Source organism: Schistocerca gregaria, chromosome 2 (assembly GCF_023897955.1).
Source record: "Schistocerca gregaria isolate iqSchGreg1 chromosome 2, iqSchGreg1.2, whole genome shotgun sequence".
NCBI lineage: Eukaryota > Metazoa > Arthropoda > Insecta > Orthoptera > Acrididae > Schistocerca > Schistocerca gregaria.
In genome coordinates this window covers 384,740,081-384,757,053 of record NC_064921.1, presented here as the reverse complement: position 1 = coordinate 384,757,053, position 16,973 = coordinate 384,740,081, and the positions used below count along the sequence as shown (strand labels likewise).

At 40.9% G+C, this 16,973-nt stretch overlaps 1 protein-coding gene across 1 annotated transcript in view; it reads right to left on the bottom strand.

Annotated features, from left to right (window-relative positions):
• Positions 1–3,916, bottom strand: part of LOC126320863 (cholinesterase 1-like) — a 119,088-nt gene extending 115,172 nt beyond the window's left edge. Inside the window, exon 1 of the mRNA XM_049994127.1 lies at positions 3,444–3,916. Coding sequence (XP_049850084.1) covers positions 3,444–3,551 — 108 coding nt within the window. The 5' untranslated portion in view covers positions 3,552–3,916. The remainder of the gene's footprint in view (positions 1–3,443) is intronic.
• Between the last annotated feature and the right edge of the window lie 13,057 nt (positions 3,917–16,973).

The window sequence follows — 16,973 nt, the reverse complement described above, 5'->3', positions numbered from 1 at the left end:
CATCTGCATCCATGACAGGTTGGAAGTTTGTACAGATTCCGTTTCACAATTGTTCGCAGCACTTTTCGGACGGTGGACCGTAACACAGCTCGTGAAACGCTTAAAGATCGCGCACTGCGTAGAGCGTTCTCAGCCTTGGCAACAGTAAATTCCTCAAAAATTTGTGGCGCAACTGTTCGTCAGCCTCCCCGAAGAGCAATTCCCAAATCGTCAGTTAATTCGAACTTCCGAATCACGTTCTTCAGCCCCAGTTTTAAAAGAGAACGTCTCGGTATTCGTTTAATGCGTCGGTTCTAGCTAAGAGGAAGAACACTGTTGTATTTTTGTAAGACGAGTAAAGCTCTGCTCATCTTGTTCACATCCCTGTAAACTGTCTGCAGCTGTAATCCACAGTGACGCTTGTGTTTCAACGCTACATCTCCGAACCAGTACCGGCACCTAACGGCAAATTGGAACACTAACACTACTACCAACGTAAATCCTGCAGAAGACAGTCTGAACATATCTCTAATAAAATTGCGTAGCCGTACGGTAAAAATATTTCCGTCTGCAATGGCTGAAGCAGCGAAAGATTAATTTTACAACCACCTGTACAACAGTAGAAGGAAAAAAAGACCTGCCTGATGCTTTAATGAGTCTACGTTTTGCACAGAAAGGAGTGAAATATTTAGGTACAAAATTCTGTGACAATCTACCCACGGAAATAAAATGTCTGACCACTGCAGAAAGGTTTTCAAATGTAGGTGAAAAATGATTCTCCTAAAACAATCTATATCATAGAGAAATTCTTGAACATAAATCTTTAGTTAATTACACAGATAAAATTATAAAGGTCACATGTATATATTAAATGTTTTTTTCACAGTTTTCAAAATGTAAATACGAGTTCTATGTTACTTTTTTGATGCTTCACACATCACCTAGGGAGGTGTGAATCATCTTGAAAGTATACCCGTCAGTGATCATAGTTGATGCAAATAAGAAAACCACTTACGCTATCTATCCACGCGTCATTTACTTTTCTCTTGCGTGGTAAACACTTAAAGGCATCAGTGATAAGAAAATGTTTTACCGATAACAAGTGGAGAAGACAATTACATATCTCGAAAATATGAAGGAAACCGATAATCATGACTTATATGTCAACCAACTGGAAACGTGGAAGTGAAGGTTACTGTGAGATGCCTCTTTCTGCTGAGTTATCAGATGCAGTGAGAGAGACACGTGTGAGTATTGCTCTGGTCACGAGAAAGTAGCCAGGACAGCGAAACATGCCGCTGCCAACGAATTCGCACTCCTGCCGATCTCAGACCACAGTGTCATGGTGCACCAACGAAAAGTGTAGTCGACGAACTCATCGCCTGAAGTGATGGATTTGAAGCTTCCTGACAGATTAAAACTAAGTGTCGGAGCAAAACTCGAACTCAGGACCTTTGCCTTTCGAGGGCAGTTGCTCTACCATCTGAGCCACCGAAGCACGACTAAGGCGCCGTCCGCGCACCTTTACTTCTGTCAGTGGGGACGGGGTGTGAGTCGTGCTTGGGTGGCTCAGATGGCTTTGTTCGGTCAGAGAGCCGGTTGGCCTCTGTAATAAAAAACTGAGTGGAAGGATCAACAAACGAACTTTAACAGATGTCATGTGACGTCCGCAACGACCAAATCCAACGATAAAAAAAAGGATGGTAGAGCACTTGCCCGTGAAAGGCATAGGTCCCGAGTTCGAATCTCGTTCCGGCGCATAGTTTTAATGTGCCAGGAAGTTTCATATCAGCGCACACTCCGCTGCAGAGTGAAAATCTCTCTCTGGAATGATGGATTTGCTGATAAAAAATGATCGATTGGTTTATGAAACCATTTTGACCGTTTATTCCTGTTTTGGGCAAGTAACTTCATATCTGCATGCTAGCACACATAAAATCGTCAACACTCAGTTTACGTATTCTAATCTATATCCTCATCTCTAACGTTTTGCTATTTATGTTTTTCCACTTTATAATAGTTACTCCTGAATGTCTCAACGTACGTACTACGAAATTACACTTCACTAATTTTCCTAAATTCACTGCAAACAGCATATCGAGGGGTGATTTCTATTTTATCGCATATTAACATATAAACAATACCATTTATGGATGGAAAGTGAGAAGGATGACCCTTCACACATGTGTATAAGGAACTCGTATTACTATACTAGTCTCACATTGTCACCAAAGTAACATGCAATACTTGTGTATTTTGTTTCGAAGAAACACTGTTCGGACGTGCTGAGTTAATTTCTGCGCGATTTTACATGATTTTCTTCGTTGCTTACAGCTTACCTACTCGTCTCAAATACCAGTCTCATTTGTAAGCGGTCAGTGTCTCAACTCTGTCTGATGCGGCTACGGCAGACTCGATCAATTGTCCACCGCAACTTATTTAATTGTTTTAGAATCAATATCTTCCTCAAACGAGATATTTGCCTTCCTCTTATGCTGGTATGACAGGCTGTGGATTTCGGTACTCATATATTCTCTCCAGATTTTATAAGAAGACTTTATTTTTAAGATCCTCCTATGGTACCGTATGGCCTTGCTTTAAAAACTGGACACTGAAATGTTCTGAAGTACTGCAATTAGAAAAAGACAGCTACAATTCTGTTGTATAGCTGAGGTGTTTTCTATAATTATTCAATATTCTTTGTCCATGTCTTTAAACATCTCGGCTATGAAAAATAAAGCAGAAAAAAATGTAGTCAGAAAGTTCTGGGTTTGTCAACACTAAAAACGAAACGAACAGTTGGAAACAAAAAAAAAAATTCACTATAATGGTGAAAGTTGATACATGATCTTGTCTATGCTACATGATAGAAGTTAATCTCAATCTAATAGCTATTCATAATTTATTTCCTACTAACGATGCTGAAATGAACTCGTAATGGGATCCAGAATTCATGTTCACAGCAGTATAAGTGTATCTGTATCACGTAAGGGTACAAAATAACTATTTGAAAGAAACGTTTGAGCTATACTGTAACAGTACCCCTTAATTAATTTGTGGTAAGCGGTATGCTGTCGCTCAAAGCCCTGTTGTGAACTAGACCCAGTTTATGTGCTACTCTAGTTGTACCCGCAGGTCCTGCCTCAAACGGAATAACTCCAAAGCCTGCGGCAGCCAATGTGAAGAGCACCACCAAGCAAAATATCTTTGATACCTCAAGTAACAAAAAGTAATTGACGACTTGTCAGACGATATTTCCTCAGATTTGGACGCGGTGCCACAGCAGTGGGACAGTACGTTCGTATTTCACAGGAACGGAATTTAGGTTTCGGTCACACAAATATTATTTATTTTTTGTAAGCCCCCCCCCCCCCTTTCTCCAGCGAATTGAAACATGTTTTCTCTTAGGTTACCACGGTCAGTTCTAAACTAAGTAAACGAATTCAGAGCTTGAAATGACTCACTGTTTTGGCTGCGGCGTCTTCTACAAACAGGAAATTAAGCGCCGCGGCGAACAATAGTTGCACCAGCGGTATCAGGGTCCGAATGGTTCGCCGACGCCCGGACTCCATGCTGCTGGAGAGAGCCGTACTGTGACGTGTGCAGCAGCGCCGCGGCTCTTTTATCTGCTCTTCCTCCTCTCGTCCCCCTCTTGTCGCAGTCGACGACGTCACCCTCCCCTCTCCCCTCTCCGTTCCCTCTCCCCTTACACTTGAAAACACCCTGACATCTTAGTTACCGCGTCGTTCGTGCTTGAGACTGTGCTCTACAAGTCCCACATCAATCTTGTAAGGAGACCTTCTGGCGGATTTCCACATACTTTATGGTTAGTGCCGCTAATTTTCATTGTTAATATCGAAAGCAGATTTCTCACAAATACTAGTAGTTGTTAATTACTAGCTAATTCGACGATGCTTCGCAATTTCCAAATACGAATGGGAACTCAGCACACGCCTAATCTTCTTCTCCTTCCTGTCTCTGTTCATCCCCTCTCTTTGGCCCATCACTTCCTCCTACCCCCCACTCCGTCTCTTTGTCTATCTCCTCCTCCTCCTCCTCCTCCCGCTCTTTCTGTCAATCTACTCCTCCCCACCAAGCTCAATCCATCCCCTCCTCAAACGTACCTCTCCATCTCCTCCTCCGCCCCCCCCCCCTCTCTCTCTCTATGTCTCTGTCCTTTATCTCTCTGTCCACCTCCTCTGCGCCTCTCTCGCTGAGCCTAAGCGATATTTATTGTTATTGTAAACGAGACCTCGATTGGGAAATGAAGACACGGTCAATGAATGGGTAAATCGGCTGAGATTGTTGATATAAGGGATACAGGAGACATCACTCCAATTTCTGGACCTGTAAGGACAGAAGCTTCAGTGAAAGTTTCGGAAGATTCAAATTCCCTAGGAGTATTCTAATTATCAACAGATAAGCCATACATACACCTCATCTACATCTTCGTGATTACTACGCTATTCACAATAAAGTGCCTGGGACAGGGGTCAATTAACCAACATTCCTCTTTCCTCTTAGAACTGACTACGACAAAGGGTTCAAATGGCTCTGAGCACTATGGGACTTAACATCTGAGGTCATCAGTCCCCTACAACATAGAACCACTTAAACCTAACTAACCTAAGGACATGTCAGACATCCACGCCCGAGGCAGGATTCGAACCTGCGACGGTAGTGGTCGCGCGGTTCCGAACTGCAGCGCCTAGAACCTCTTGGCCACACCGGCCGCCACTACGATGAAGGGAACAATACAGCACACTGTTGTGTACAGAATTTTTGTTCAATGTTATGTACAAGGAGGCAAAATATATGTGTGGTAGAAACGTTTTGCCTAATGTTTTAAATGCCCTCATATGTAAGTTAAAACTGATTCCAAGGAAGAAAACGAAACGACATGTTTTCACAGCACAGCATTTTCTTTCTCACAGTTTGTTTTAAAAGGAAATCTGTACACTACTATTTAAATATGTATACAGTTTATACAGGGTGTTACAAAAAGGTACGGCCAAACTTTCAGGAAACATTCCTCACACACAAATAAAGAAAAGATGTTATGTGGACTTGTGTCCGGAAACGCTTAATTACGATGTTAGAGCTCATTTTAGTTTCGTCAGTATGTACTGTACTTCCTTGGTTCACCGCCAGTTGGCCCAATTGAAGGAAGGTAATGTTGACTTCGGTGCTTGTGTTGAGATGCGACTCATTGCTCTACAGTACTAGCATCAAGTACATCAGTACGTAGCATCAACAGGTTAGTGTTCATCACGAACGTGGTTTTGCAGTCAGTGCAATGTTTACAAACGCGGAGTTGGCAGAAGCCCATTTGATGTATGGTTTAGCACGGGGCAATAGCCGTGGCGCGGTACGTTTGTATCGAGACAGATTTCCAGAACAAAGGTGTCCCGACAGGTAGACGTTCGAAGCAATTGATCGGTATCTTAGGGAGCACGCAACATTCCAGCCTATGACTCGTGACTGGGGAAGACCTAGAACGACGAGGACACCTGCAATGGACGAGGCAATTCTTCGTGCAGGTGACGTTAGCCCTAATGTCAGCGTCATAGAAGTTGCTGCTGTACAAGGTAACGTTAACCACCTCACTGTATGGAGAGTGCTACGGGAGAATCAGTTGTTTCCGTACCACGTACAGCGTGTGCAGGTACTATCAGCAGTTGATTGGCCTCCACGGGTACACTTCTGCGAATGGTTCATCCAACAGTGTATCAATCCTCATTTCAGTGCAAATGTTCTCTTTACGGATGAGGCTTTATTCCAACGTGATCAAATTGTAAATTTTCACACTCAACATGTGTGGGCTGACGAGAATCCGCACGCAATTGTGCAATCACGTCATCAACACAGATTTTCTGCGAACTTTTGGGCAGGAATTGTTGGTGAGGTATTGATTGGGCCCCATGTTCTTCCACCTACGCTCAATGGAGCACGTTACCATGATTTCATACGGGATACTCTACCTGTGCTGCTAGAACATGTGCCTTTACAAGTACGACACAATATGTGGTTAATGCACGATGGAGATCCTGCACATTTCAGTCGAAATGTTCGTAAGCTTCTCAGCAACAGATTCGGTGACCGATGGATTGGTAGAGGCGGACCAATTCCATGGCCTCCACGCTCACCTGACCTCAACCCACTTGACTTTCATTTATGGGGGCATTTGAAAGCGCTTGTCTACGCAACCCAGGTACCAAATGTAGAGACTCTTCGCGTGCTCGTATTGTGGACGGCTGTGATACAACACGCCATTCTCCAGGGCTGCATCAGCGATTCCATGCGACGGAGGGTGGATGCATGTATCCTCGCTAACGGAGGGCATTTTGAACATTTCCTGTAACAAAGTACGTTCTGTTGCTGTGTGTTTCCATTCCATGATTAATGTGATTTGAAGAGAAGTAATAAAATGAGCTCTAACATGGAAAGTAAGCGTTTCCGGACGCATGACCATATAACATATTTTGTTTCTTTGTGTGTGAGGAATGTTTCCTGAAAGTTTGGCCGTACCTTTTTGTAACACCCTGTATTAAATATGTACAGCCAATGTACAGGGTGATTATAATTAAACTTTCAAAACGCTGTAGAAATAACACCACTGATCAGAATGACGTCAAACTCAACGGAATATTATCGTATCTAACAGTATCACGCCCGTACACGCATGCACACTGAGTAGTACAGCTTGTTTAACGTCAAACGTACATATTAGTCATTGTTGTATCATTCTTTCGTCATTTTTAGTCGACCACTATTAAATTATGATGCTTACAGCGTCATCTGTTGCTACATTTTATAACTATTTATTTTTCTTCTGCCATACGTTTTCCACATTCTCCGATAATATTCCGTTACAATTTGACGTCGTTCTGTCCAGTAGTGTTATTTCTATAGTGGTTTCAAAGTTCAATTATAGTCACACTGTGTCTTTGAATGTTTATTAGAGCATCATGTAAAAATTTGAAGTATATTGGTCAAGAATTTTGCAAGACTTTTGCTAACATCGTTTGCTCTTGATGTATGTCAGTCATATTTACGTACCCTTATATTATAAAACTATGTAGCCTATATCCGTCCAAACATTTATTAGAACTGCTGTAAAAAATTGAAACAAATTGGCCAAGAACTGTTTGAGATTTTTGTTACCAACATTTTCCTTTATGTAATATATATATTTGTACATAACACATATACTAACCCTTTAACTGCTCTTTGCGTCCCGCAACCCATTGCTCCCTTCGTAATAATCAGAGATCCGTTTCTCTCTTGCTCCTCTTCCCTTCCACATAACCCTTTAAGGCTGTTTTTGTAAACCCCTCCTTCTTTCTTGATGTATGTCCAATCCAAGTTAGTTTCCTTCTTTTTCTTACAACAAGTAATGGTCTTTGCTCTCCCACTCCTCTCTGTTCTTCTTCATTTTCCACTCATGCATCCAACTCATTCTATCCAACTTAACGCCATGAGCACACTTCAAAAGCCTTCAGTTTTGCTCTGCTTCCTTCCTTAGTGCCCACGTTGCAGCACCATACTAGCGGACAACCCATATAAAAGATTTTAATGACCTTTTACTTAAATCTCTGCCGTATTCTGCCAGAAAATTTCTTGTAAATGGCTCTTTCGGCATTGCTATTCTGGTTTTAGTTTCTGTCCTGCTTCTGAGGTATTTAAAGCTTTCAACATCTTCTAATACTTCTCCACTCAGCATTATCTTTACTTTTTTACTTCCTCCCAGGACCACTATTTTTGTTTTCTTTGTATTTATTTTCTTTCCACAAATCTTTCTTTTACTTTCAGTGGCATCCATAACATTCTATAATCCTTTTGACTTGTTGCTAGGAGGACCATGTCGTCTGTAAACCTTAGACAACATATTCATCTTCCTCCAACTTTTTCCCCCTTGTCATCTTCCCGACAGTCATGTTTTGTAAGTATAGATTGAAAAGGATGGGAGACGGACAACAGGCTTCTTTTACTACTTTTTCTACTTATATCCTGTAGATACTTTCTCCTCTCACTTTCACTGATGCTTTTTGCTTTAAGTGTACTAAAGGTTATAAGTCGTCTGGTTTTGCAGTATACTCTCATTTCCATCATTAAGGTTGCAAGCTTATCCTAAGCCACATTATCAAAAGCCTTTCCAAGTCAATAAAACACATAAATAGATAGCTTCCCTTTTCAATACATCACTCTTCCAGAATTCGCAAGAGTCCCGTAGTCTTACTTGTATCTCCATTCATTCTAAAAGCAAATTGTTCTTTAGCCAGAACCTCTTCCATTTCTTTTTCCAGAACTTCATAGTGATTGTTAACATAATTTTCCCTGCATGTCAAATGAGCCTTCGTCCTGTGCACACTGCATTTCTTGGTTTTCGTTTCTTCGATAATGGAATCATTACTGTTGTCAGAAAGTCCTATGAACATTCACCACTGTCATATATTTTGTTACATAGCCTCAAGACAGAGATTTAGGAATCAGGTTTTAAACTGTAAGACATTTATGGGCTGTAGATTAAAACCGAAGAAGCTGCAAAAACTTGAGAATGTAAGGATATGGGAAGTGGGTAAGCTGAAAGAACCGGAGGTTGTAGAGAGTTTCAGAGAGAGCATTGGGGAACGATTGAAAATAATGGGGACAAGAAATACAAAAAATGGGTGCCTTTGAGAGATGAAATAGTGAAGGCAAGTAGATAAAAAGACGAGGGCTAGTAAAAATCCTTGGGTAACGGGAGAGATATTGAATTTAATTGATGGGAGGAGAAAATATAGAAACGCAGAAAATGAAGCAGGCAAAAAGGAATACAAACGTCTCAAAAATGAGATCGACAGGAAGTGGGAAATGGCTAAGCAAGGGTGGCTAGAGGACAAATGCAAGGATGTAGATTAATATATCACTCGCGGTAAGATAGATACTGCCTTCAGGAAAATTAAAGATACCTTTGGAGAAAAATTAACATCTGTATGAATATCAGGAGCTCAGATGGAAAAACCAAGCAAAGAAGGGAAAGCAGAAAGGTGGACGGAGTATATAGAGAGTCTACACAGAGGTGATGTACTTGCGGGAAATATTATGGTAATGGAAGAGGACGTGAAATGACTACGTAAAAATTTTGACGCAGTACTGAAAGACGAAGTCTAAACAAGACCCCGGGAGTAAACATTCCTTTAGAACTGCTGATAGCCTTGGTATAACCAGTCACGAAAAATTCTACCATCTGATGAGCAAGATGTATGGGACACGCTAAATATCCTCAGACTTCAAGAAGAATATAATAATTCCAATCACAAAGAAAGCAGGTGTTGACAAATGTGAAAATTACCGAACTATCAGTTTAATAAGTCAAGGCTGCAAGATACTAACGCGAATTGTTTAGAGACGAATGGAAAAACTGGTAGATGCCGACCTCGGGGAAGATCAGTTTGGATTCCGTAGAAATGTTGGAACACGCGAGGCAATATTGACCTTCGACTTATCTTAGAAGATAGATTAAGGGAAACCTACGTTTCTAGCATTTGTAGACTTACAGAAAGCTTTAGACAATGTTGAATGGAATACTCTCTTTGAAATTCTGAAGGTGGCAGGAGTAAAATAGAGGGAGCGAAAGGCTATTTACAATTTGTACAGAAACCAAATGGTAGTCACAAGAGTCGAGGGCAAGAAAGAGAAGCAGTGGTTGGGAAGGGATTGAGACAGAGTTGTAGTCTATTCACGATGTTATTCAGTCTGTATATTGAGCAAGCAGTAAAGCAAACGATAAAAAAATTGGAGTAGGAATTAAAATCTTAAAAACTAGGAGGTTCGCCGATGACAATGTAATTCTGTCAGAGACAGCAAAGGACTCGGAAGAGCGGTTGAATGGAATGGACAGTGTCTTGAAAGGAGGATATAAGATGAACATTAACAAAAGCAAAACGAGGATAATGGAATGTAGTCGAATTAAATCAGGTGATGCTGAGGGAATTAGATTAGGAGATGACAGACTTAGAGCAGTAGATGAGTTTTACTATTTGGGGAGCAACATAACTAATGGTAGTCGAAGTAGAGGGTGTATAAAATGATAAAATATAGACTGGCAATGGCAAGGAATGCGTTTCTGAAGAAGAAAAATTTGTTAACATCGACTATACATTTAAATATCAGGAAGTCTCGTCTGAAAGTATTTTTATGCTGTGTAGCCATATATGGAAGTGAAACATGGAGGATAAATACTTATAGTTTAGACAAGAAGATAATAGAAGCTTTCGAAATATGTTGCTACAGAAGAATGTTGAAGATTAGATTGATAGATCACGTAAATAATAAGCAGGTAGTGAACAGAATTTGTGGCACAACGTGACTAGAAGAAGGGTTAGGTTGGTAGGACACGTTCTGAGGCATTAACGGATCGCCAATTCAGTTTTAGAGGTCAGCGTGGAGGGTCGTGAGGAATGAATACACCAAGCAGATTCAGAACGATGTAGGTTTGCCGTAGTTACTCGAAGACGATGAAGGTTGCACAGGATAGAGTAGGATGGGGCGCCTCATCAGACCAGATTCTGGACTGAAGACCACAACAACAATAACAACCACCTTAATATTTCTTTTACACCTCCTTGGCTCAATTGTTTTGTATTTCTCCTGATATTCTATCTGTACCTTCCTGATATTCTATCTATACCCACTGCTTTCCAATTTATCGTTGCAGCTATTGCGCTCATCACTTCTTCAGTTCTGATTGTTTGCGCTTTCTCATTGTCATTTAACTCTTCACGGGTTCAGCTGCAAAAGTTATTGGTTTGTGATCTGTGTCATATAGCTCTTTTAAATAATCTTCCCATGCCTTTAGGATGTTCCCACGATCTTTGTACAGTGCAGACATATGAATTATATCAGCCTAGAACTTTTCAATAATGTTGGTAGACAACGTTTTCTTCTTAAATGTAGCCTATGTCTGTCCGAATTTATCTTGGAGCACTGTGTAAAAATTTCAAATACGTTGATCAAGAACATTTCGTGATATTTATTAACAGCGTTTCCTCTTTGTACATTAGATATGTGTTCACGTATATATTAAAAATATGTATCCTATGTCAATCTGAAGCTTTCTTGGAGTATCGTGTAAAATATGAAGTAGATCGGTTAAGAACTTTTTGAGTTTTTTGTTAACAACGCTTCCACTTTGTGTGCAGGATGCGATTCTTAAATCTGGACAAATGAATCTTCTTATTAAAAACAAATGTATTAAAACAAAATACAAAATAAAACGAAAATCCTTTTACATGTTAGTAGTGATACCTTTAAAGACCAACATTTCTCGATGTAACCTCCCTTCAGCCGCAATGTCAGCCTTCAATCTTATCCAAAAGCGATCGCACGCACTCTTTAAAACAGCGCTGTCAATATTCACGAATGCTGCTTCGATAGCGGTCTGTAGAGATGCGAAATTAGGGTGGCTCGTCTTACTGGTAACACTTTCCACTATGCTCCAAACATAGTAGTCGAAGGGATTCAAATCTGGGCTATTCGGGGGCCAGAACTCCTTTGACCAGATGGTGTCAACGTTATTCGAGAGCTAGTTTTGGACTAAACGGCTAGTATGAGGTCCTCTTCTGACATGTGACGCACTGCTCGCTCACTAACATTCACTGTCTTCAGTCCGGAGATTGGTTTGATGCAGCTCTCCATGCTACTCTATCCTGTGCAAGCTTCTTCATCTCCCAGTACTTACTTCAACCTACATCCTTCTGAAACTGCTTAGTGTATTCATCTGTTGGTCTCCCTCTACGTTTTTTACCCTCCACGCTGCCCTCCAATGCTAAATTTGTGATCCCTTGATGCCTCAGAACAAGTCCCACCAACCGGTCCGTGCTTCTTGTCAAGTTGTGCCACAAACTCCTCTTCTCCCAAGTTCTATTCAATACCTCCTCATTAGTTATGTGATCTACCCATCTAATCGTCAGCATTCTTCTGTAGCACCACATTTCGAAAGCTTCTATTCTCTTCTTGTCCAAACTATTTATCGTCCATGTTTCAGTTCCATACATGGCTACACTTCATAAAAATACTTTCAGAAACGACTTCCTGACACTTAAATCTATACTCTATGTTAACAAATTTTTCTTCTTCAGAAACGCTTTCCTTGCCATTGCCAGTCTACATTTTATATCCTCTCTACTTCGACCATCATCAGTTATTTTACTCCCCAAATAGCAAAACTCCTTTACTACTTTAAGTGTCTCATTTCCTAATGTAATTCCCTCAGCATCACCAGACTTAATTCGACTACATTCCATTATCCTCGTTTTGCTTTTGTTGATGTTCGTCTTATATCCTCCTTTCAAGACACTGTCCATTCCGTTCAACTGCTCTTCCAAGTCCTTTGCTGTCTCTGACAGAATTACAATGTCATCGGCGAACCTCAATGTTTTTATTTCTTCTCCATGGACTTTAATACCTACTCCAAATTTTTCTTTTGTTTCCTTCACTGCTTGCTCAATATACAGATTGAATAACATTGGGGAGAGTCCACTACTCTGTCTTGCTGCCTTCCCAACCACTGCTTCCCTTTCATGCCCCTCGGCTCTTATAACTGCCATCTGGTTTCTGAACAAATTGTAAATAGCCTTTCGCTCCCTGTATTTTACCCCTGCCTCATAATTTGAAAGAGAGTATTCCAGTCAACATTGTCAAACGGTTTCTCTAAGTCTACAAGTGCTAGAAATATAGGTTTGACTTTCCTTAATCTATTTTCTAAGATAAGTCGTGGGGTCAGTATTACCTCACGTATTCCAACATTTCTACGGAAACCAAACTGATCTTCGTCGAGGTCTGCTTCTACCAGTTTTTACATTCGTCTGTAAAGAATACGCGTAAGTATTTTGCAGCCGTGGCTTATTAAACTGATAGTTCGGTAATTTTCACATCTGTCAACACCTGCTTTCTTTGGGATTGGAATTATTATATTCATCTTGAAGTCTCATACATCGTGCTCACCAGATGGTAGAGTCTTGTCAGGCCTGGCTCTTCCAAGGCTGTCAGTAGTTCCAGTGGAATGTTGTCTACCCCCAGGCCTTGTTTCGACTCAGGTCTTTCAGTGCTCTGTCAACCTCTTCACGCAGTATCTTATCTATCTCCCATTTCATCTTCATCTACATCCTCTTCCATTTCCATAAGATTGTCCTCAAGTACATCGCCCTTGTATAGAACCTCTATATACTCCTTCCACCTTTCTGCTTTCCCGTATTCGCTTAGAACTGTGTTTTCTTCTGATCTCTTGATATTCATACAAGTGGCTCTCTTTTCTCGAAAGGTCTCTTTAATTTTCCTGTAGGCAGTATCTATCTTACCCCTTGTGAGATAAGCCTCTACATCCTTACATTTGTCCTCTGGCCATCCCTGCTTAGCCATTTTGCAGTTCCTGTCGATCTCATTTTTGAGACGTTTGTATTCCCTTTTGCCTGCTTCATTTACTGCGGTTTTATACTTTCTCCTTTCATCAATTAAATTCAATATTTCTTCTGTTACCCAAGGATTTCTACTAGCCCTCGTCTTTTTACCTACTTGATCCTCTGCTGCCTTCACTACATCATCCCTCAGAGCTACCCATTCTTCTTCTACTGTTTTTCTTTCCTCCATTCCTGTCAATTGTTCCCTTATGCTCTGCCTGAAACTTTATACAACCTCTGATATAGTCAGTTTATCAAGGTCCCATCTCCTTAATTTCCCACATTTTTGCAGTTTCTTCAGTTTTAATCTACAGGTCATAATCAATAGATTGTGGTCAGAGTCCACATCTGCCCCTGGAAATGTCTTACAATTTAAAACCTGGTTCCTAAATCTCTGTCTTACCATTATATAATCTATCTGATACCTTCTAGTATCTCCAGGATTCTTCCACGTATACAACCTTCTTTTATGAGTCTTGAACCAAGTGTTAGCTATAATGAAGTTATGCTCAGTGCAAAATTCTACCAGACGGCTTCCTCTTTCATTTCTTTCCCCCAATCCAAATTCACCCACTATGTTTCCTTCTCTCCCTTTTCCTACTCTCGAATTCCAGTCAGCCATGACTACTAAATTTTCGTCTCCCTTCAGTACCTGAATAATTTCTTTTATCTCATCATACATTTCATCAATTAATTCATCATCTGCAGAGCTAGTTGGCATATAAACTTGTACTGCTGTAGTAGGCATGGGCTTCGTCCCTATCTTATTCGTTCACTATGCTGTTGGTAGCAGCTTACCCTCATTAGATTTTTTTTTCATTATTAAACCTACTCCTGCATTACCTTTATTTGATTTTGTATTTATAACCCTGTATTCACCTGATCAAAAGTCTTGTTCCTCCTACCACCAAACTTCACTAATTCCCACTATATCTAACCTTAACCTATCCATTTCCCTTTTTAAATTTTCTAACCTATCCGCCCGATTAAGGGATCTGACATTCCACGCTCCGATCCGTGGAATGCCAGTTTTCTTTCTCCTGATAACGACGTCCTCTTGAGTAGTCCCCGCCAGGAGATCCGAATGGGGGACTATTTTACCTCCGGAATATTTTACCCAAGAGGACGTCATCATCATTTAACCATACAGTAAAGCTGCATGCCCTCGGGAAAAATTACGGCTGTAGTTTCCCCTTGCTTTCAGCCGTTCGCTGTACCAGCACAGCAAGGCGGTTTTGATTAGTGTTGCCAGGTCAGATCAGTCAATCATCCAGACTGTTTCTCCTGAAACTACTGAAAAGGCTGCTGCCCCTTTTCAGGAACGACACGTTTGTCTGGCCCCTCAACAGATACCCCTCCGTTGTGGTTGCACCTACATACCGCCATCTGTATCGCTGAGGCACGCAAGCGTCCTCACCAACGACAATGTCCAACGTTCATGGGGGTAGGAATTCGTACTGACGCCAATTTCCTCATCCGGCCGGTGTGGCCGTGCGGTTCTAGGCACTTCAGTCTGGAACCGCGTGACCACTACAGTAGCAGTTTCGAATCCTGCCTCGGGCATGGATGTGTGTGATGTCCTTAGGTTAGTTAGGTTTAAGTAGTTCTAAGTTCTAGGAGACTGATGACTTCAGATGTGAAGTCTCATAGTGCTCAGATCCATTAGAACCATTTGAACCAGCCAGTTTCCTCAGCCATTTTCCCGGGCCACCAAAGCCTTTTCGGTGAATGACGCAGTTAGTGGAAAGCATTTACTCGAATGAGGTTTCCTCGCCGGATTATCGGAACATTCCAGAATCTTCTGGGAAGCATTATACTTGTCCACAATTTCTCGGGTACCCGAAGAATCGAACTATTGCAGTAGGCGAACATCCAGCGCGAAGACTTCCGACAATCGCGGCTCTTCGCTGTACTCCGCACATCTCAGCCACTCTGAGGTTCTGAGTTAACTAGATGCATATGGCTTTCAGGAACGCCGATCTCAACTTTCGGCGGACCTACGATAAGGTGGGAAATTTAGATTGAAATTTGGTTCGACTTAAGAGCCGCACCCTGTATTATATATATTTATAAACAACATATACTAAAGAAAAACGTAGCAAATTCCAGTTTGAAAGTATATTAGAGTATTGTGTTAATATTTATATTAAACCGGTAAATTACTCTTCGCGATTTTTGCTAAGAACGATTCCCTTATACATCCTTTCGAAAAATTTTAAGTAAATCGATCAAGTACTTTTAGAGAGTTTTTTCGTAACTACGTTTCCCCTTTCTATAGTGTACATTTGTGGATCAAGTATTTTTGAAAATAAGTAGCTGAACGTTTTTGGAATATGGTGTGAAAATGTGAAGCGAGTCGGTAAAAACGTTTAGAGAATTTTTCTAACAGCGTCTCGTTTTTATGTACTACCATGTTTTTATACGCCATAAATACTTTAAAAAAGTAGTATATATGCGTCTGTGCGCTTTTTAGAGTCTCATGCGAAAAACTATATAGCCTATGTCTGACCAAACGTTTATGAGAATTTCATGTAAAAATCTAAAGCGAATCGGTCAAGAACTTTGCGGCAGTTTTGCTAGAAAGCTTTCCCATCTGTATTGTTTATATGTATCATTTACCATATACATTTAAGAAATGAATTGTCTGTGTCCTCCGAACGTTGATTGGAGTGTCGTGTAAAAATCAGAAAGAAATTGGACAAGACATTCTCTAAACTACAACTTGTCTTCATTTAGTATTATAGGTTAAGATTAGCGCTGATCCTGACTTGCGATACTACTCATTGATTTGAAGACATTCATTGATTCTGGATCGATAATTGCTAGGATTTTTTTTGGCTGACTCTATGATGCCTCCTACGTCAATTTTTATGTTTGTTTCGTAATGTAAAATAGTTAGAAATATTCTGTAGCCCGCTTAAATCTCTGTCTTCCACGAACGGTTTCAGGAAGTTTTAACTATCACTGAGTATAACGAAGTTAAAGGGGTTAGACAAAAACACGAAAACATCACAGACACAATACATTAGCACGCCTGACTTGGTGTAGAAGCCTGCCGAAGTGGCCGTGCGGTTCTAGGCGCTACAGTATGGAACCGAGCTACCGCTACGGCCGATGGTTCGAATCCTGCCTCGGGCATGGATGTGTGTGATGTCCTTAGGTTAGTTAGTTTTAGTTAGTTCTAAGTTCTAGGCGACTGATGACTTCAGAAGTTAAGTCGCATAGTGCTCAGAGCCATCTGAACCATTAGATGTAGAAAACAGTTTGGCACTCAAAACAGCTTCCAGATGTCTCGGAATGATAAGTACAGATGCTGAATGGTTCGCAAGGGAATCTTATATATTCTTCCTGCTAAATAGTAGCGAATTGAGGTAAATGATGATGGAGGTGGACAGCGATCTCGCACCATCCTCTCCAAAACATACCTCACAATGCCCATCAATATTGAGATGTGGTGACTGTAGTGGCCAGGGGATGTGCGACAAATCATCCTCGTGCTCACAAAACCAAACTGGTCAAATATTCCTTGGCAGAGGAACCGACTATTTGATATAG